The following is a 21,967-nucleotide window of genomic DNA, read 5'->3' as shown; positions in this document are numbered from 1 at the left end:
CTTTGCTGTGGCAAAGGGCGGATGGGGCTGAGGGGGACGCAGGGCAGGCTCTTCCGGGTGCTCTGGGCGGCCTGGCCGCGTCCCCTTCTCTCCCCGGTTTCCAGTCGCCCTGCTCCCGCAGGCCTCTGCGGACCCCTCGGCCACAATCCAGCTCACACCAGGAGGCGCTGGTCTGCGGGGCAGCGAGAGGGAGCACTTGTCTGGGAAGGTCACCGCCCCTGCAGCTGCTGTTGCAGTTGGTAAGAGGCCGGGAAGAGGGCGGAGAAGACAGTTGTGATATCCCTGAGGCTCCCGCACCCCTTCTGAGCCAGAGGGAAAACTCTGGAGACTACGAAGTCCAAAGACACAGCTGAGAGATCGGTCTGTGCCCTGAGAGAACACTAGGTTGTATTTCGCGTATATGAGTCATGGGCCTTGTGGAAAGTGTGACCACCCTCAGCCCCCCGGGCCCAGTGCTTGTGACCGCCCCCCGCCGAGCCATGGGCTTCCAACTGGAGCTGGGGAGCCAGCTGTGGGCTCGAGGGGGGCCTACAGGGAGAGGGGAAGGCTGGGCTGTGAAAGGACTTGAGGGGCCTGGTGAGGGTTTTACATTCTAGGCCAGTGCTTCTTCCCCCTTTACGTGCAAATAGAGTCCCTTCCCCGACACCTACACCCACCCCACTGCCTCAAGGCTAACCATCCCTGTCCAGCCCACAACCCCAGAAGTCAGGGGAGAAAAATACGGTGGCTCCTTTTAGAGCTTTAAATGGAAACGTGAGTTGGCACCCAACTAACCACAGGGGTTCACGCTTTGCTGCAGGGGCTGCCAAGGGGGGGGGCCCAAAGGCTCAGGGTGGCCCGGGGAGCTCTTGCTCCAGACCTGCTCCTCGCAGCTCTGCTGCTTCGCTGTGGCTGCTCCCGGCGACTGTTCCAAGAGGAGTCCCAAGAGGAGGCTCCCAGAGGGATTTGGGAGGTTCCCTGGGGAGACTCTTCCGTCATTCACCTTCCTCCAAGGCGTCCTCAGGGTTTGGCTGGTACAGTGGCTACTTTTCCACAGTAACATCTTATTCTCATATTTGATATCAGATGCCTAAGCCAGAGTGAAGAGATTTGTAGAACTCTGGCCTTGGAGTCCAGAAACCAGGGTTTTACTCCTGGCAAAATACATTACATAGACAGGGATAGTCTCCTCTGATTTTCCTTTCACTTCCTTAGTTAATGTTATTATCAATACTATCATTGATGTATTGAACCCTTCCTGTGTTCCAGGCACTGTGCTAAACACCTTACCAGACATTAGTTCACTGAATCCTCACAAGGACCCTATGAGGGGGATGAGGAGCGGGTACTATTGTTTTTATTTACAGAGGAGGAAACCGAGGCTTAAGGAGGTTGAGTAATTTCCCAAGGTCATCAAACCAGGATGAATTTGGGCCCAGGTCTTTTTCCTTCCCTAGGGTGTTAGTCACCACCTTCAAATGTCTCTGGAGAGCACCACTGATCAAAATGGACTTGACCGTGCTCTTCTTTGGACTGACTGCTTAGAAACAAATAGAACAATTCTTTAACCCACTCTAAGTTTCTTTGGATTTCTAATTATACAGTCATCCTTCAGCATCTGTGGGGGATTGGTACTGAGAACCCTGCAGACGTTCAAGTCCCTTACATAAAATGGCATAGTATTTTCATATAACCTAGGCAAATTCTCCCATACAATTTACATCATTTCTAGATTACTTATAATACCTAATAGCATGTAAATGCCATGTGAATAGTTATAAATACAATGTAAATGCTATGTAAATAGTTGCCAGTGCATGGCAAGATCAAGTTTTGCTTTTTGGAACTTTCTGGATTTTTTTTTTAATATTTTCAATCTGTGGTTGGTTGAATCCACAGATGCAGAACCCATGGATACAGAAGGCCAGCTGTATAAGACAGGTCCTGCCTCTGTGGCTTTTACCAACCCCCACTATAGAAACACACTCTCTGAGTTTTTTATAGTCCAAACGCCAGAGTCCGCCTTTGTGCTCTATTCCCCAGAACCGCTCTCGGCTCTCCCACCCCTCGCCCCTCTGCCTTGGCAACCAGTTTTGAAAACACCCCTCTGGTTCAACCTCTGCGCCCACATTAGGTGGGCACGCGTTAGGTCTCATAGCTTCTTCAGCTGCAGGCTCTGTGACTGTGGAGAGGCGGTGGAGGAGACATGTCTTGATGTGAGCCTTGAAGGACAGGTTGAATTGGGATGGGCAGAAAGAAGTTGGTGAGGCATAAGTTGTCTAAGGGGCTGGGGGTGGGGTGTAAGGGTGTACATGGGTCGTAGTGTAGAGTTGGGAATAGGTAGTGTAGAGTTGGGAATAGTTTCCTCCCCAGGGAGGGGAGGAAACTGGTTTGAGATGGAGTGTCCTGCAGAAGAGAAGGAGGACAGGAGCCCGGAAAGTGTGGAATGCTCAGGGTGCTGGGCTGGAATGAGAGGCAGAGCACCGGGCTTCAGATGTTCCCCCGTTGGAGCAGCAGACTTCCAGGACATAACACCACGGGGCATGCCCAAGGCAGGTGAATGTGTACCCTCCACCTCCTCTCCGCAGGGTGTGGCTTCACCAGAGCAAGCTTTGACTTTGACAGCAGGGGCGGTGATTATCTACCCTCGTATCTCCAGAGGCTAGTCTTGAGTCCAGTGCTTCGCAGGCACTCAGGGACTTTCAAAGGCATGAACTGAGAGAGGGAGGGCGGGAAGCAGGAAGGAAGGGTGGGTCGACAGTAGGACTTGATGATGAGCTGGGAGCTCCAGACAAGTGTCAGCCAATCCCGATCCAGGGTCAGGCCACTGGGGCTAGCCCCTCTTTGCATCCCTGATTGTCACGGGGTCACGGTACGTGAGAAAACTCACTCTTCTGGTCTCCTCTGACTCTACTGGGTCAGAGAGAGTAAACCCGAATTCAACAGTGTCTCAGTCCAAATAAACAAGACAGAAGAAATAAGATTCAAGGAGAGAGAATCTTAGTTCTTTCCCTCATTCAGGGGAAAGTTGCTCTGTTTGACCAAGACTTTTGTCCCACTCATGTCTTGTTTCTGAAGTAAATGTCTCTTGTTCCCTCCATCATTAGATTTCAAGTGCAGTTCCTGGCCTTTAAGCACACAAACTTAAGTTTCTCTTGTCATTGCACAGTCGGGGCAGCCCAGTGAACCCTGTCAGGAACAGGTTCTCCAGACTCTTGGGCATTACACAGATGTGCTTGAGCTCGTTAGATAAAGGCTAATTTAAACAAAAAGTGCATTGAGACAGAACTTAAAAACAATAGGTTGACTAACAGTAATCCAAAGACCAGTGTACCTCTAACCACATTTTTGTTTATTTTTAAATGTGTTTCCTTCATGGTCTTTCTTGTGGCTCGCCCTGTGCCGTTTGTGCACTTGTTGTGAGTTTTATCTTCGACGTTGTTTTTGCTGAACTTGGTTTTTCCGAGACCTTCTCTCCTCAGAGGCTCAGTTTCACCCTGCCATCAGCAGTCGGCCAGTTTCGGTGGCAGAAGAGGCCACGGCGCCTTCCTGTTGGCCCCCTGGGCAGAAGCATGCGGTGGTGTCTCCTCCTGCTCTGGGCCCAGGGGCTGAGGCCGGCTCGCCTCCCTGCCTCAGGTACGGCCTGAAGTCTAGCCTGGGATTGGAAGGGGAGGGAGAGCGGGCGGAGGAAGGGCGAGGCCGGAGCCATGGTCTTATCCATCTGAGGGAAGGAAACACAGTTTTCAGAGCCCTGTGTCCCCTCGTTGAGAAACGGCTGTCTCTGAGAAGGAGATACAGTTCTGTACTAGGCGGCAGATGAAGGACTCGGGGATGGGGGGTGCCCGACTGGCTGACCCAAGGAAGGAAGCAGGAGGAGAGAAAGGGACTAAGGAGGAGGGATGATGAGTTTGCTGAGAGAAGTTCACTCCTGCACCATCCTCCTTTCTTCTGTCCTTGAGGAAACGTCTAGAAAGACATTGTATTTCCGTAATGGAAAAACCCGCACGAACTTTTTGGCCAACCCAACATGTTTCCTGTGGATTAAAAAAATGTCTTCGTGGGCTTCCCTGGTGGCGCAGTGGTTGAGAATCTGCCTGCCAGTGCAGGGGACACGGCTTCGAGCCCTGGTCTGGGAAGATCCCACATGCCGCGGAGCAACTAGGCCCGTGAGCCACAACTACTGAGCCTGCGCGTCTGGAGCTTGTGCTCCGCAACAAGAGAGGCCGCGATAGTGAGAGGCCCGCGCACCGCGATGAAGAGTGGCCCCCGCTCGCCGCAACTAGAGGAAGCCCTCGCACAGAAACGAAGACCCAACACAGCCATAAATAAATTAAAAAAAAAAAAAAAAAGTCTTCGTCACAGATTCCAGAGATTCTACTATTATAAATTTAATTTATGTTAAATCTATTTCCTTCTATATTAAATATCATAAACAAATATTTCTGAGGGGGGCGGAAATATTTAAAAACTGAAGTATAATATTGTTTCCCTGTTGCTTTCTGAACCGTCTGGAGCAGGGGTGGAGGTCAGTGTCGAGGATGGTGGCTTTGCCTGGAGAAGCAGATTTGCTCTCCAAGCCTCCTTTCCTTTGGATGTCATGGCTTTCCTGAAAAATTTTCCAGGCACCCCAAATGGCTGTCAACCAAAGCAGCCAGGTTTTGTTTCAAAGGATAATGTGCCCAGCACAGAACGGGCTGCTGGAAGATACAATCAAACAGAAGTGGTGGCTGACAAGGGCTTATATTCTAGGTAGAGAGACAAAATAAATGTGTGGAAATAATCAGTGAGTTCATCAGGAAGGTATATTCCCACAGAATATCCTAAGAGGGTGAAGTGCTACGTTGTGTAGTAATTACAGTGTATGGGGGAATGACAGGGCAGGCTGGAGAGACTGTCATTCCAAAAATCAATTCTGGCCTAAAGCCGCCTTGGAATTTCTAGGGGAAGGTTCAAGGCCAGCTGCTAAAAGTGCATGCTTCTTTTTCCCCTTCCCTAGGAGCTGTGACAGGCAGAATAGTAACAACGGGGAACATTTCTGCAGAGGAAGGTGGCTCTGTCACCTTGCAATGTCACCTCTCCTCCACTACTGCCAAAGTGACCCAGGTCAACTGGAAGCAGCAGGACCAAGTTCTGGCCATTCATCATGCCAGCTTGGGCTGGCACATCGACCCAGCCTTCATGGAGCGAACGGTCCCGGGCCCCAACCTGGGCCTCACCCTCCAGTCACTGACTAGGAACGACACAGGAGAGTACATCTGCGTCTATCACACCTACCCTGACGGGATTTACAAAGGGACGCTCTTTCTGGAAGTCCTACAAAGCCCAGGTATGCCCTCTGGAGCAGGGTGGCTGGTGATCGTCATCCTCTAGGGTAGAAAATGCATTCCTGCCCAATACTGCAGAGTGGGGCCTCCCAACCCTGGTTCACGTTCAAATCACCTGGGAGCTTTTAAATGGTACTGATGCTGGCACCCCATCCCAGACCAGTTCAGTCACAGGGGCAGAGCAGGTTGTGCTAGGTTCTAAAAGCACCCTGATGATTTGAATGGGCAGCCAGGATTGAGAACCACTGTTCGGGTAAAAGCACCTCTTATGTATATTTGTTAGGAAGACCGGTTGTTCAGGTCTTGTGAGAAAGGATCTCATTAATTAGTTTAGCATCGATCATGCAAATTAGAATTAGCCACTAAGTTTATAAAGGATTAGAGCTCAGTGCTAAGTGTAGATGTACAATAATTTACATTTCTGTGGTACTTCATAGTTTCCCAAATGCTTTCACTTTCATTATCCACCTGGACACTTAAACTGTTCTCTGGAGGGTGGGAAAGGGTTGTTATCCTGGCTGAGGGACAGGATAGCAGAGTCTTGATGGGCTCAGGTAGCCTGGGTCCAAATCCTGGTGTTGCTGTTGACCTCAGACAAGATTATTGGGCTTCTCTGTGCCTTGTTTTTCTCGTCTGTGAAATGAGGAAAAGATGTAAGACCTCACGAGGAGCTAACGTAGGATTGAATTACTTACTAAAAAAAAAAAAAATGCCCTTAGAACAGTCCCTGGAACATGACAAGCATGAATTCAGTACGGAAGTAAGCATGAACATAAGTATGAACACGATCCCCTGGTTCCCATCTGACTGTTGGGTGGAGGTAGAAGCTGAGGCTTGCTCAGAGCGGTACAGCCGATTTTAACACAGGTGTTCTGGTTCCACTCAACTACACCCTCAGAACTACCATTTGCTGACATCAGTGGTGTTGGAGATTAAGTTTGATGAGTTAGCAAAATATGTGTAAACTGAGAAGATAAAAGGTTATCTTAAAGTTTCTTCTCAAGTGCTACTTCTTGAGGGCCCCTGGCATAGGCCAATGCAGCATGTGGGGAAGAGCCTCCATCCTTTTCTGGTTCTATGGAGAGCCCTCTGCAGCTTCTCTGACCCTCTCCAACTTTGGTCTCCGTCAGTCCTCTTTACCTACCTGTGGCCGAGGCAGGAGACTGAGTCCTTAGAGCAGGAGGAACACATTCTGGGGAATTTGGGCTCCCCCCCTGCTCCTGGTACCTTGTGCGTACTGGGGGTTCTGCCCTTGCCCTAAGTGATTACATGCTTTAGCCATCCTCCCGGCAATCTAAGCCCTTTGTTAGAAGGAAGAGGGGCCCGGCCTCTGCTACACCCTTCTCCTTTCAAGACTGCTCTGGACACCCGGGTTCTGCCCAAGTTCCTGGGAAGGAGGTGGGGATGGGATGAGGCAGCCTGGAAACCCTTCCACTTATAGTCCAGCACACATCCTGACAATTGTCCTGTTTCCCTCACACTCTCCTTGGGTCAAGCGTCACTCATCTTTACAAAACTCTCTTCCTGGCTCTTCCTCCTTGCATTTACATTTTACATCTTCATAGAACTTCACTTATTCATGCTTTATTTCATGTCATGAATATTTATTAAGAACCTGGTAGGTGCCAGGTGCTGGCAAAACAGCAAAGGATAAAGCTCCAGAACCTTACTCCCTCCAGGGTCTCACGGCCGAGTTGGAGTAAGTGTTATAGGCTTAAGGTGAAAGGTTATTTGCTTTTTTACTTCTTTGTACTTTAATGTTCTTCCAATTTTTTTTTTAATATGTATTTATTTATTTATTTAGGCTGTGCCTGGTCTTAGTTGCAGCACGTGGGCTTCTTAGTTGCAGCATGCAGACTCTTAGTTGCGGCATGCATGTGGGATCTAGTTCCCTGACCAGGGGTCAAACCTGGGACCTCTGCATTAGGAGCGCAGAGTCTTACCCACTGGACCACCAGGGAAGTCCCTGTTCTTTTAATTTTTAATTAAACTTTTTTTATACTAGTATGATTATAAATATGAAGTTTAATAAAGAAAGTAATCACTTTCTGGTTTTTTTCTGGCTGTTATTTGTTTCACTTCATGATTATGACTGAAATTGATTTTGTCAAAAAGAGAAAGGGATGTTAAAATGGTCTGCACTGGTGTCAAGTGTGTGGGGTACACCCCTTGAGAGATCAGGCATTAGTTTCATGATGGGCCCGGCAGATGCTCTGCTGTCCGAAGAGCTGGACTTGAAGACGCCAGTCCTGTGGTTAGAGAAAGGCCTGGCCAATTCCCACGCCCGTGCCCTAACACTGAGGCTTCCCTTGTAATGGTTGCCCTTTGCTTCCGGCCTCTGCGCACTCACCTGTGTTTTGTCCTCCCTCTAGTGGCTGAGCACAGCGCCGGGTTCCAGATCCCATTGCTTGGAGCCATGGCCACAGTGCTGGCAGTCATCGGCACAGCAGTCATTGTGGTGGTCACACTGGCCAGAAAGGTAATGACTCTGGCTGCACATCTCAGTCCTGGGCATCCCATCTCTGCCACCCTGGTCCTTTCATGTCCCCTTTGTGTCTAGAAGTGATCTCTCCCACTGTTCATTGTGCCTTCTTCACAGTCCTTGCTCTGCCTTTCAGTGGCATTGTTTATGCCCTTTTGCTGTCCCTTCCCTTGTCTGGGAGCTCCTGAAAGGTTGGATCTGTATCCTTCCCATCTTGCTGTGGCCTACAATTCCTGGCTCCTGCTTGTCCCTTAAGCCACTCCTCTGAGAGTTTGATTTAGCCACTGTGATTTTGATGCGTCTTGGGCATCTACTCTGTGCCGGGGGGTTTTGAACATTAGCTCCTTTAATTTTACCAACCCTTCAGTAGTGCTGGGCTATCTAGCACTTCCGCAGAATGAGAAATCAACACTCCAAAGATTTAGGGGTAAAAGGTACATGGCAAGATGAGTAGGTTGTAAATCCTCCGTTACTCTTGCTTAAGAGGTCACGTGGCTGAAAGAGTATTGGATGGGGAACTGGAAGTTTCTAATCTCAGCACTGAGTGTGTGATGATAGGGATGCTGTTTCATCTTCCAAGTCTCCATTTCTTCATATATAAAGTGGGGATTATGATTCTGCTCACTCTATATCACAGGGTGGTGATGAACAGGTGGCATATTGCATGTGAAAGCTTTGTAAACAATGAAGAAATATATCCACATCCTTGTGTCGTAACTGGTAGTTAGTGATTAGAATAAGCAAAAGAATTCCCACTCCTGTTTTGTCTGCCCTGTTGGGTCTTTTAAGCCATCCCAGGTTGCCTTAAGTTACTAAACAATCACTTCGGGGGACACAGGCCTGTGATTCCCAACACTGTTTTCCACCTTGTTTCAGATCCTCTTCCCTAGTGCCTGACTCACTTTCCCTCCAACTCTGGTTCCCCTCCGTTAACAACTCAACTCTGCAGCCTTGCTTTGCTCTCTCTGGACTGGTACCTGGTGCTGTTATTCCTGATACATGTGGGTTTACAGTTACCGCTTTATTTTCTTCGTATTTGTTTTGCCTGTTTTATTCCCCAATCTTTCTTGCTGCCTTTTGAATTAAGTACTTTTTGTTATTAAAAAGATCCATTTAGTAGTTATGCATTTTTCTTTTCTTTTAGTGGTTACACTAGAGATTACAAAATAGATCCCTGATTTATTAAAGTCTAATATGTATTAGTACTTTCATCATTTCTTGGATTTTGCAAGAACCTTAGAACACATTAACTCTTTACCTACCTCCCCAACTTACTGCTATTATTGTCATGGATTTTAGTTCTCTATTTTAAACCCCAAAGAAATGATTTATTGTCTTATGAGCCAATATTCATTTAGATTTACCCTTTCTGTTGCTTTTCACTTCTTCCTGCATGTTCTATCTTATAACTAGGATAGTTTTCCTTCTGCCCAAAGAATATCCTTTAGTATTTCCTTGTGGTCAGGCATGCTAGTGATGAATTATCTTGCTTTTTGTTCATCTGAAAATATCTTAATTTTTCCTTAATTTAAAAGTGATATATTTGTTTTGCTGGGTATAGAATTCTATGTTGGTAGTTATTTTCTTTCAACATGTGGGAAATATTGTCCCATTGTCTCTGGCTTCTCATATTTCTGTTCAGAAATTATATGAGAATCTTATTTTTGCTCCTTGGAAGATAATGTTTTTTTTTTCTGGTTCTTTTTTTTTTTTTCTTTTCTTTTTTTTTTTTTTTTTTTCTGGTTCTTTAGAAATTTTCTTTCTCTTTGGTTTTCAGCAATTATATGGTGATATAATTGGATATAGTCATCTTTGTATTTATTCTCTTTGGGGTTTGAAGTGCTTTTTGAATTTGTAGCTTGATATCTTTTGTCAGTTTTATATCATTCTTGGCTATTACTTCTTCATGTATTACTTGTATTATTGGCTTTTATATCATTCTTGGCTATTATTTCCTCATGTATTATTGAATTCTAATCACGTGATATTTTCAACATTTTCACTTTTTCCAACATCCCTTACCCTCTTTTTTGTATTTTCCATCTACTTGTCTCATCAAGTGTTTTCTTTGGACATGCCTTCCAGTTTACTAAGTATCTTCTTGGATGGATCTACTCTTCTATTAAACCCATCCCTTAAGTTCTTAATTTCCGTTATCATATTTTTCAGATCCAGGATTTCTATTTTGTTCTTTGTTTGGATAGTTTAAAGTCTGCCAAAATTCCCAATCTTGTTTTTAATTCTTTGAAAATGTTAATCATAGTTATTCTGAAATCTGTGCCTGATACTCCTATTAATTGGGTTCTCTATGGGTCTTTTAATATTCTCTCTTTTTGCTTGTTTTTTGGACCTATCTTATCTTTTTGACTGTTTACTTTTCATTGAATGCTGTATTTCTACGTGAAAACCTGTGGTCATAATTTGAGGCTGTGGATAATATCATCTTCCTCTAAAGAAGATTCCTTTTTGCTTCCATCAGGTAACTAATCTTCAGGCAGTAGCATTCCCATCACCTTAATTAAATCAGTAGTGAGAGGATTTAAAGCTGGATTTAATTTCTGCTACTTCCTTACTTGTAGAGTGTAGTCCTTTGGGGTCCCAACTCAAAGCCTGTAGTGTTTGCCAGAGTCTCCCTTCCTCGGTGGCCTCTGAACTCCAAATTTTGTCCCTCCAGCTAGAAATTCTGTGTAGCTAATTTGCCTCTCAGCCATGACTTTCAGGCAATTTCTCTAGGAGAAAATCCATACCCCTCCCAACCCCACAATGCTCATCTCATCTCTCTGGGCTTCCTACTCCTGGATCTTGCTCCCCAGACCACAAATTTCTCACTGATTTGATAGACTTCGGATTAATACAGATAGATGTTTATAATATTTTGTTCAGTTTTTCTACCTATTCTCCCCGGAAAGGTTGGTTCAAAGCAATATAGGCAATCATTGTTCTACCAGAAGCAGAACTCCTATTTCTGATGTTGTATTTCATATCTGCACTCAAAGGCTGACTTTTACAAGCAGAACATATTTACCCAGTCCACCCACTCTGTACCTTTGGCTATATTGGGTCAAGACCCCCAACTCGAGTTCTAGCCCCTCTGTACCTGATTCCTGAACAGCCATTTAGCCTGAATGTGGCCAGGTCACTGCCAGTCCCATAGAGGGAGGGATTTGGACAGATGTGTGTTCTTAAGCTCTGGTTCCATCTTGCTTGCTTATTGTGAGTTTTTGTCCTCTTTTTCCTTTTCTCCCTCTCTCAGAAATGGACCATCCTTTGACTTTCTCTTCTTTTTTATTTAACATCTATTTTACTATTTTACTCTTGTCACTCCTCTGAAGACCGAGAGCTACTTCCCTCTCCAGGCCTCAGAGTTGAGATGAATTGCACAAACTAGAATTGCTTAATAAGAAAGTGCTATCGTAATGTTCCTCCACTTAGACCTCATGGTATTTTGCATTTTAAATAGCCTTAATTCTATATCCCTGCCTAGGATAAAAATTGTATATATTTTCCTAGTGTTAATTCTGCTTATGGAGTTACACTTTTGTGCACATTCATGTCTATTACCAGTGACTAATCTTGAACATTTAGTCTAATATCTTACATCTTAAATTCTCTTAGTTTTCTGTGTAGATAAACTCAGTTTGCTTTCTTTAACTTACCATCAATAACTAAGGTATTGTTGTAAAAATAACACGTTCCATTTGACACATGTTCTGTCTTCAGTCAGATCTACAAATGAAGAGAGCGCAGGAACACTCACTCTAACCTTATTTTACTGAGAACAGATTGGAGTGAGGATAGGAAAAGGTATTTTGGTAGCAAAACCAAAGTCTTGTTCCCCTCTGAGTTACAAATTGGCCAGGTCTCCCCCAGTCACTGGTCTAACAGTGCTCCAGGCACCTGTTGGACCTTGTTAATTTGGTCTAGAGGAAGTGAAAGAGATTCTCCAAATGGTAGGAAAGCTCATGTGATAGGTGAAAGTTACATAAAATCTAATATCAGAAGATGAATGCCTGGTCCACCAACTTGCCTACAAAAATCTCTTGTCCTATGGTTCAAACCCTCACTTCCAGGTTTATTAAAAAACAAACACTGAGATTGCTGACCTACCTGGTTCATAGAGATGTGGCCACTTATTCCTTGTCATTCAACAGACATCATGGAACAGAGTACTGGGGATCCAGCAGTGGCTGAGATGTGGCTAGTGCTATCGAGGAAGTCAATGACTTACAGTATTTTCATTTATGTCTTGGCTATCACAGTAGACAGGTTTAGTAAATGAAACCTCTAGGGGAAGATGAGGGAAAGAGAAGTGATTGACTAGAGGGGAGAGGTGAAGAGAATGATGATTGATCTCTGAGCTGGGCAGGGAGCTGTTATGGTGGTTGGTGAACAAATGTCCTCTGCTGTCACCAGAGCTCTGTAGCTCTGGCATGGACATACGGAAAGCTCTTTAGAAGCAGCAGAACACATTTTTCTGTTAAGGATTAAGACTGGTTCACTTTCAGGCCAGTATCCCAGAGCAACTTTGGTCATCTCTGTATAAGGGAAAGGGGAAAAGGTGAAAAGAGAGAGTCCAGTAGCTATCAAGTTCTGTGGCTCCCCTTCTAAAATGTTTTATTCACCAGCCCCCTCTTTGACATGTCCACTGCTTCCTGTCTAAATCAGTTCCTCTCTGTTTTTTCATGTGCTTTGGCTATAGTTTCCAGTCTTCTCTCTCTCTTTGCTCAAATGCATTTTACACCTGTATTATTCAAGGTCCATCAGGGAACACATAGTATTCTCAAGATGAGTAGTTTGAGGATAGTTTAATAAGGAGATTTACAAAGGACTGGGAAGCATATAAGGAAACCATAAGTGGGAGTGTAGGAGTGTGTTGTTACCAACCCTAGTTCTTTAGGGGAAAGGAGAGAGGATGATTACTGGAACCTGGGAGGGAGGATGATTACTAGGACCTGGAAAGAGAGAGTTGTGTGGAGGGACCACCTTGAGAAGTACTGTAATCTTTGATTGAAGGCCACAGCCAGTCCAAGTCCACCCTGCAGAGAGAATGCCAGGAGAATATACACCCTCACCTCGCACTCTTTCCCTCCATTCTCCTATTGTTGCTTTGCATTGGCTGAACCCAAACTCAAGCCAGAGGACAAGGGAACTCACTGATTCAGTACGCGTAGTTCAGTCTTCTTTGGGCACAGAAGAGGGTGCAGAAGGTTGGAGAGTGACGTTGAAGGGTGAACAGACAGTATCCAAGCCAGTACTATTATAGACCTGGAAATGGGCAAGAAATCTTGACTTTCCATGCTTCAGTCTACTCTCGTGTATCCTTGATCTTTTGATTATACATTTAAGCAATACCCTTGTTGGCTGTCCATTTATATTTCTCCTAGGAACACACTGGACTTTATTAGCCATCTTAATATCCCTGTGGGCCAGGCTTCCTTAGCTGCCATTGCAGTAGTTACATCCACCTTGTTTCTTAAGTGCTGCCATCTGTCCCTATATTATTTTGGGATCTCCTCATCCCTCTTTCTACTGGGGATCCAGTTCTATAAAAGCATCACCTACTTCAGCCCCAGCCTACAGAGGAGAGATATTTCTGAGCCCCTCAATGACGCTGGTGCTCCCTTCACTAGCACATTCCTTTCCACCTCAATAAAAGGGTGTCTTCTGGATCTTCCCTAGAAACATAATCAGCTGTTGGATTTAAAAAATTACTTAGTACAGGGATTGGTGAAGTTTCTTTGGAAAGGGCCAGGATCTTTTAGCTTTTGTGGGCCTTACGGTCTCTGTTGCAAAAATTCAGCTCTGCCATTGCACTGTGAAAGCACCACAGACAATATGTAAATGAGTGAGTGTGGATGTGTTTCAATAAATCTTTATAAACACTGAAATTTGAATTTCATATAATTTTCATGTTTAATAAGATACTGTTCTCTTGAATTTTTTTTCAATCACTTAAAGATATAAAATCCATTTTTAGCTCATGAGCAGTACAAAAGTCTGTGGTGTCCCAGATTTGACCCATGGGCCTTAGTTTCCCAATCCCTGATTTAGTAGACTGTATTGGGAAAAACTCTGTTTGTCTGTCTTTTCCTCTTTTCTACTCTTAGTACTGCACAGAACACTTCTGACACTAGATGTGTGGGCTTATTGCCACACTGACCAATTCTCCTACACCCCCTGAGTGTCCTACGATCAATCCAGTCCTGACACTATCTGCTTGGAGTTAACATCAGGTTAGGGGCTCAGTCCTCCAAGACTGCCTTCCTTCAGATGCCAATTGCAAGTACCAGGATGTCACCTGTACCTTTGACTGACTGGCTGTATATTGAGCTTCCTACAACCCTCTCCTCGGATTCGATAATTTGCTAAGACAACTCACAGAACTCAGGGAACACTTACTTACATGTACCTGCTTATTATATAATAAAGAATTTGATAAAGGATACAGATGAATACCCAGATGAAGGAAATACATAGGGTGAGGTCTCGAAGGGTCCTGAGCACAGGTGCTTCTCTCCCCAAGGTGCTGGGTGTGCCGCCCTCCCAGCATGTAGATATATACATCAACTCCAAATCTCATACTTCTGGGATTTTTATGGAGACTTCATCACACAGGCATGATTGGTTATTAACTCATTTTCCAGCCCCCTCCACTCTCTGGAGGATAAGGAGTAGGGCTGGAGGTTCCAAGCTTCTCATCATGGCTTGGTTGTTCTGGTGACCAGCCTCCATTCAGGAGCCCAGCAAAAGTCGCCTCATTGGAACAAAAGACACCCCTGTCACCCAGGATATTCCAAGGGATTTAAGAGCCCTGTGTATGACATTCCTATATCACTCAGGATATTTTAGGGGTTTAGGGAGCTCTGTGTCAGGACCTGGGGTTAATAGAGACCAAATATTAGCAGGAACTGGGGGTAGAGACAAATATATGCTTCTTACTATTCCACATGGGTCCATGATAACATCCCCACTTCTCTGAGCATTTTGTTTCTTTCTTCCCTAGTTTTCCAAAGCACTGCTGGCATCTCTGTTGACAGCTGTGTCCCGGGGCCTTGTGAGGGTGTTAGATCTTGAGTCATGGGATGTGTCCTAATATTGACAAATGATGTGTCCCTCATGCAGTCTTAAGTTCTACTCACCCAGCCCTGATCCACTCCCCTCAGGATTCACTCCCAAACATACCCTCCCAGTTCCACCAGTATGTGTTAGCTCCTTTTGTTACAAACTCTCTCCTCCCTCAGCATGCCCAGGATTCCCTCAGTTAGTGTAGGTTGAGATTTTTGCTAATTATGGACCAATGGCCAATAGGGGAGGGGAAGCAGGTCCTGACAGGACCCATCTTCCATCCCGGGGAAGGGGGTCACCTCTGCAGCTCCAGATGATGCAAGAGAAGCTGGTGGTTCAAGGCTCCCAAGTTCATCTACCAAGAGATCCTCCTCCCAATGCACAGAAATGCCTCCATTCCCGCCCAGACCCTGATTTTGCTGGAGTCTTGCCCAGGCTTAGAATTCAGCCTTCTTTGAAGTTCTGTCGCCCTTATAGGTAGGTCCTCTGCCTGCTCTTCAGTGTTGGAGGTGAGTGTCTCTTTAAATGTTGCCAAGGAAGAGGAGCTTTGATTCTCACACTTTGCTTTCAGGTGCTGGTAGATCCGTCATGTTCTCTTCTCAGTCCAACAGCAGAATTTAGTAAAAGCCACCCAATCCCACAGTCCTAACAAGCACTATCTGCTCTATACTTCTCAAATGTCAGAGCTGTTGCACCAGCTCATAATCCCCTTCCCTTTGTGTCTCTTCCCATTTCACCACCAGTGGTGGGGTCTGTATTCCCATCCAGCTGGTGAGGGATTCCCCTCCACAATCCCATCCTAGAGTCTGCCTTCTAGGGCCATTCCCAGGAGCAACTGTTTTAGATTTGTGCCCAGACATAGAGCCTGGCATGGGAATTCCGGTGAGAGTGACTTATTGGGCTGGGCTCTCAGATGAAGAGTAGTGAAGGAAGCAGGGTAGGGCTAAGGGATGTGGTTTTGGGGGAGATGTGGTTGAAGCAGATTTGGTCACACCTTGAGGAGGGAGCCAGCCTTTTGAAAACCCACCTCAGCCCGTTGTTGACTGCTGGCTGCTCACCAGGAAAGGTCCAAGAGCAAGTCTCCAGAGAAGGGGCAGCTGTGAGCCACTCATAGCCTAGATTCCCAGTGTCTGGGGCAGGGGAGCTCTGGTCAGGTGGAGAGGCGACCTGAGCAGGGCACCAACAGTATTCCCTACAGACGCTGAGAGCCAGTAGGTTGAATTATTTAGGTGTTTGGCATTTGGAATCAGACAGACCTAGGGTTTGGATCCTGGCTCTACCACTTGAGTAGCTGGGCCACCTAACTTTGCTGACCCTCAGCTTCTTCATCTGTAAAATGGGAACAATTATGGTATTGCCCTATTAGGGTTGTAGAAAAACTCAAGTCATATAATTCACATAAGGCCCCTGGCATTTTTCCTGGCATGTATTGATAACCATTATTTATTAAGTTCTTATAATTATTATAAAATTTAGGTACTGTAGCACCTCATGATACCTGGTGCTCAATAAATTAGTTATATTGCATAGAGTGATTGTGACTAAATGAATGGATGTTATTTGCTAAGCTACTATCGGGAAAAGTGCACCCAGGGGAGCTTCTGTGAGGAGAGATGGGTGTGTCCAGCTGCAGGACGGTGACTGCCAAGTGTCTGTTCTCACGTGCTCCAAGAGGGTAACATTTGTCCTGCAAATCTCCATAGTCGCTATCGTCGTAGCTTCGTTTGGTCTTTTAGAACAACATCAAAGCCTTAATTCCAGACTTGTTTTTTACACTGATTACAATTACAGGGTTCCCTGTGCAGGATGGAATGAAAACAGAACAGCTGAGAGACCCAGCTCAGGCATATTTACATTTCCCAGAGGATTTTTGGAAGCCAAAATAGTCCTAAGATTCAAAGGCAAGGGTAGAGCAGTCTAAGAATGAGAACGAGACCACACCAACACAAAAAGCCACAGTCAGCTCTTTGAGAAAGATTTGGGTGTCTGTATTTTCAAAATGGATAGGGTGGCATCAAGGGATGTAGGACTTCTCTGAAGCAAAGAATCAGCGTGACCTACGATAACAACCCTTTTCTTCACACCTACAGTAAGGCGCAGCCACTTCTACTGAAAAGGAATGAATGAAACAGTCCGTGGGCCTCAGCTCCTCAGGGCCCGCAGTGAGGCCGCACCTGTAACTTCTGATATGTGTTCAAGGCGCCCATCCATGCCGCCCACCCTCCCACTCAGCCTCTCTGCGTCTATTTATGTCCCGCAGAGCTTGACACCAGCCGATGAGGATGGTGCTGTTTCCTATCCTGGAAGCAGTGGGGTGGGCACAAGGAAATTTGGTTTGTGTTTGTTGTTATTTTCCAAGCCTGTGTGTGGTGGCTCTTTGTGATTCTGTCATTTGGACCTACAGTGGGGCTAGGTGACCTGCTTTAGAGCATATCCATGAAGGCCGAGAGGCTGTCACCTTTGCATTGCGCGCCATTAGGCATTTCTCCTGCCATCCCGCTTGTGCCTGCTGTTCTTGGATTTTCCTGCCTGTAAAGCACAACCCTCACCTATAACGCTGTCATATGGACGTGGTGGCTGATTTCACATCCTTGATTTTCCCAAACAGGTTTCACGGTCTATCCTCTTGTCTCATAAGTGTAAATGTACTTGTCTAACCAAGAGTCCATATTTTGATTTGGAAAATCCCGTTTATTTAGATTTGGGGCCGGGTGGCGGGGAGCGAGCGAGGAAAGAGAGAGACAGAGTGAGTTTGTGTGTGTTCGTGTGCATTTCAGTCCTAAGACCTATACTGAGCATCTGTTATGAACTCCGAGGTTACCAAGAGGAGTACAGCACAGATCCTCCCCTCAGGGGAGCTCACGGTTTGGGGCCTGAAGAGACAGAAGGGTAAACAAATTCCAGGCAGCACTGAATGTTACAACAGAGAGCACCCAGGGCCGTAGTGGAACACACAGGAAGGATGTTACTCTCCCGGAAGAGTCAGTGACGTCTTCTTGGACAACGTGCTGCAGAGCCGGGCCTGGAGGAGTGAACAGCCAGCTTTGCAGGGAGCGGTGGTGAATGGACAGTGGGCGAAACATACACCGAACTGGAGAGGCAGGAAACAGTGCATGGCATTCGAGACACTGCAAGATGAGAGGCAGCTTGGCTGAGAAGAGCACGGTCTGGAGTCCCACAAACCCAAGTCAGAACTGGGACTTCACCTGTCTGAACCTATCAGCTCACTCGCAAGTAGAAACGTCAATAGGGTTGTTGCTGAGATGACATAAAGAAGCTAGCCCGCTTGGTGCTCACAGCATTTTCTCAACCAACGGTGCCTCTCTGGCATCCAGGCCCTATACCAGGAGTTGGGCTGTTGGTTGGGGAAGCACTGCAGCAAATGAAGCTGGAAAAGTGGCCAAATCACAGAGGGCATTTTGGGGGGCATCCCACACAGCCCGCTGTGGGAGGTAAAGCGAAACTACACGGGGCGTGTGGGCTTGCTGTGGGTGGTGAGACCCGCCTGCAGCTGGACCTCTGGGTCTGGAGCTCAGGGCGGAAGCCTGGGCTGGTTTGGGTAGGGATTGGGGGATTCCCTAGAGGACAGAGGGTGGTTGCAGCTGTACATAAGGATGAAGTGTCGCGTGTGCGGCACAGAAGAAGAGAGAGTACCGGGTGCGAGAAAGCAGAGACCGAAACCCCGAGGAACCTCTTTACCTGGGGAGCTGAGTGTCAGCGGAAAAAAAGAGCAGGCCTGGCCTCGGAGGAGGAGAAGCGGGGAGAGTGATGCCGCAGGGCCCAGGGAAGGAGAACATCTCGAAGAGGAAGAGGTCAGCGGCGTCAGAGGCAGCGAGGAGTAAGAGAGAGCTGGGACTGGAAACCGCCTGCCCGGGCTCAGCAAACAGGCAGGAGCGCGTGGGCCGCGTGCGCGTGCAGCCCGGAGCCTTTCAGGGGAGCAGTTAGTGCTGAAATCTACTGTGAAGAGGCTGAGAAATTAAGGGTTAAGGAATTGCTGTGGATAAGAACACAACTTTGTGAGTGTGAGTGTGTGTGTGTGAGTGTGTGTGTGTGTGAGTGTGAGTGTGTGTGTGAGTGTGTGTGAGTGAGTGTGTGTGTGTGTGTGTGTGTGTGTAAGAAAGGAAGAGATCATTAGAACTATGGATCATGTTGGGGAGTAACTTTTAAATAACATCCCCATATACTCACTCTGTAGTTTTTTTGTTTTTGGAAGAACTCGCTCAGAATCCGTTCTGCGGAAGGTGGCCTCGGGAGGAGGCCGTCTGAACAGGAGGAGTGGAGGCCCAGCGTCCTGTCCTCCCCGGGCAGCTGTGTGCGGGCGGACGCCGGCCTCTGCAGGGAGCAGCCGGGAGAGGACCGCGCAGAGCCCGAGCCGCACGACTACTCCAACGTCCTGAGTTACAGAAGCCTCGCCAGCTTCAGCGTCCCCGCCGAGAAGGGCTAGCTCCCGGGGGCACCCTCTGGGAGACACAGTCCTGCCTGTGCTATTACAGGTGGACGTATTGGGGTCTGCCCATCACGGCTCTGTGTGTGTGTGTGTGTGTGTGTGTGTGTGTGTGAGTGTGCATGCATGTGGACGTCTGCACACGTGTGTGTGCGGTGTGTTCGGTTGAGTGAATGTATGTCGTCCTCCTCTGTGTCTGCATTCCCTTTACCCTTCCCTTCTGTTCCATCTTGGCAGATCCCGGGGAGGAGCTTGTGTCTTGATTACCAATGCAAAGTTAAAAAACCAAACAAACACTTGACCTGGTTTTGAATCTGGCAGTTGGAACAGATCCTGTGGCTGAGATCTGCATTCCCCCTAAAAGCTCTGGGCAGGGTTCAGGGCTACAGGAGTCTGTGGTGGATTTCGGGGATGGGTGACTGCAGAGCCACCTCATCTCATTTGTCACTGTCATCTGCATCAACGTTCACACATTCGTGGCATTTTAGGACCAAGGCATGCTACCAGCTTGTATGCGGAGATTGGAGGATGACTAAACCATCGACCCGGGTCCCAGCCCTTTGAGAACTTAACAGTTCAGTGGGGAGACAACGTTTACATTAAAAGGTAGTGAGGAGATAAGGGTCCAAGACACAGGCCTTTGGGAAGAGATGTCAGTGCAGGGTGAGATGGTCAGGATAAGCTTATCTGTGGGGAAGTGGCCTGGGAGGATGTAGGGAACAGTGAGGCTGGGCTGGGAGAGCAGGATTTTTGTCTAGGGAATTCATAGATTCTAAAGTTGGGAGTTGAAAGTCCCACATGGAAGACCCTGGCATCAAGGGAGCCAGCAAGAGAACCAGCAAGACTTCAGATTCTATTCTCTGGGCAGACTTTCAAATCTCCTTTTGCTTGATGCACGCAGAAGCTAGTGATGGCCTGATATAGAGGACTCTAGGCTCTTCCAGTCACGTGCGTTGGGGAAGCCCACAGAAATGGTGTATATCCGCTGCAGGAGCTGTAGTTCAGCCCTTGGGCCAAGATCCACCTCTTCTCTATCAATCTGCCATTGAGCCTTTGAAGAAAGAATCTGTTTCCCACCCAAAGGAAAATCTGGATTTTAAAATAGGGACTCTTCACAGGAAAACAAAGGAGGGGGATGGAAGTTTTAAAAAATGATCACCTCAAACTAGCTGCCTGGAACCCTTAAATTCACACCCTGAGCTCTTTGTGTTGGGGTTAGAGTGGCATCTGAGCTGCTCATTTCTGTTCAGCTGACATTCAGGCTTTCTCCTCCCACCACCTCTCTTAGAAGAATGAGGGAGGTTGGGTTTATAGGAGACTGATTTTCTTTCATGGGCACAGGAACTGAGAGAAAATGTGACGCAAGACTGTCCTTTACCAATGGTTAAAATAGAACATTGCCCTGCTCCCTCAGAATTAGGCTGGTTGAGTGAGGAGACAATTCAACTCCTACTCCTCCTTGGACTTTGATTTTGATTTTTCTCAGTTCTCTACCAAATAAGTATGTAGTCAGGAGCAATGAGCTGAAATCTGTCCAGAGTGCCAAGTCCTTTGGAAGAAAGATAGATACCTGTAAAAATGCTGTTATTTGCCATGGCAGTTCACAGCATTTTTATTGCAAAACTAGTGCAGATTGGTTGGGAGTAGAAGACAATTCACAATTCACAGTTCACAAATGAACTAACATATAATGACAAAAAGGGAGTGGTGGTTTGATTTGGAAAAGATGTACATTGGGCTGAGGCTGGACTGACAGTTGGGTGTTATTTAACATGATTATGGTAACAGGGAAACATTTACAGATGCCATTTGGATGGTGCTAAAAATACAAAGGAACCCATAGATGTTGTAAATGGGACAGGTTACTAAAATGAGATTGAATTAGACAGAAAATAAATTTGAAAGTGGAATTCATTGAACCAGATTTTCCTTGGAGAACTGAGAAGACAATCCCCTAAAAGCCAGATTCCTGGAGACATGCCTGTCCAGTACGGCAGCCACTTTCCACATGTGGCTCTCACGTGGGATGTGGTTAGTCCTATTGAGATGGGCTGTGCTAGAAGTAGAAAATACATGCCAGATTTTGAAGACTTAATGTGAATAATAAGAATGTAAACTGTCACATGAGTAATTGAAAAAATATTGAGTACATGTTGAAGTTATAATATTTTGTATATATTGTGTTAAATAAAATATATTATTAAAATTAATTTCACCTGTTTCTTTTTACTTTCTTAATGTGGCTACTGGAAAATCTAAAATTGCCTATGTGGCTCCCATTGTATTTGTGTTAGACCGCGCAGCTGTAGACTCTAAACCCCAGCCAAGGTGGTACCGGGGGAGGGTGTCTATCACTGACTGGTGGACTCTGTCTCTCTCTCATCCAAGACAGGGCTTGAGGAGTCTTTTCCCTCTTATTATGTCTTTTGAGAAGTATAAGGAAGGATCACAGGAGAGATTGAGGTGGGAGACCACTAAGTGTAGACGGGAAGAGCTCCTAAGCTCTCCTGGATCCCCTCTTAGATTCCATGATAAGGGGAAGGGAGAATAAATGAATCAATAAATGTGAGTTCGAAGAAAAATACATTTACTGACTCCCTACCCCTTATTACTCCACATTCTAAGTCTGGGCATATAGAGTGTGATCTGTAACCCAAAGAATTATACTGAACA

General features: G+C 46.4%; 1 protein-coding gene and 1 non-coding gene across 2 annotated transcripts; one reads left to right on the top strand and one right to left on the bottom strand.

Annotated features, from left to right (window-relative positions):
• The first annotated feature begins 3,551 nt into the window (after positions 1-3,551).
• TIGIT (T cell immunoreceptor with Ig and ITIM domains) lies at positions 3,552-19,294 on the top strand. Its single transcript, XM_036849681.1, has 4 exons — positions 3,552-3,615; positions 4,976-5,305; positions 7,676-7,782; positions 19,046-19,294. Exons 1-4 carry the CDS (start codon positions 3,552-3,554, stop codon positions 19,292-19,294), a joined length of 750 nt encoding a protein of 249 aa, XP_036705576.1.
• TRNAR-CCU lies at positions 7,192-7,264 on the bottom strand. The gene has a single exon. It is a non-coding gene; the product is annotated as a tRNA-Arg (tRNA).
• Positions 19,295-21,967: the final 2,673 nt, after the last annotated feature.

The sequence above is a fragment of the Balaenoptera musculus genome, chromosome 4 (assembly GCF_009873245.2).
Source record: "Balaenoptera musculus isolate JJ_BM4_2016_0621 chromosome 4, mBalMus1.pri.v3, whole genome shotgun sequence".
Taxonomy (NCBI): Eukaryota; Metazoa; Chordata; class Mammalia; order Artiodactyla; family Balaenopteridae; genus Balaenoptera; species Balaenoptera musculus.
This window is presented reverse-complemented; position numbering and strand designations above follow the sequence as displayed.

What these genes read in the sequence shown, in the direction of transcription:
- TIGIT (XM_036849681.1), top strand. Translation starts at nt 3,552, where the DNA reads ATGCGGTGGTGTCTCCTCCTGCTCTGGGCCCAGGGGCTGAGGCCGGCT. An exon ending in GGCTCGCCTCCCTGCCTCAG is followed by an intron (nt 3,616 to 4,975) that starts GTACGGCCTGAA and finishes CCCCTTCCCTAG; the next exon opens with GAGCTGTGACAGGCAGAATA. An exon ending in TGGTCACACTGGCCAGAAAG is followed by an intron (nt 7,783 to 19,045) that starts GTAATGACTCTG and finishes CTCACTCTGTAG; the next exon opens with TTTTTTTGTTTTTGGAAGAA.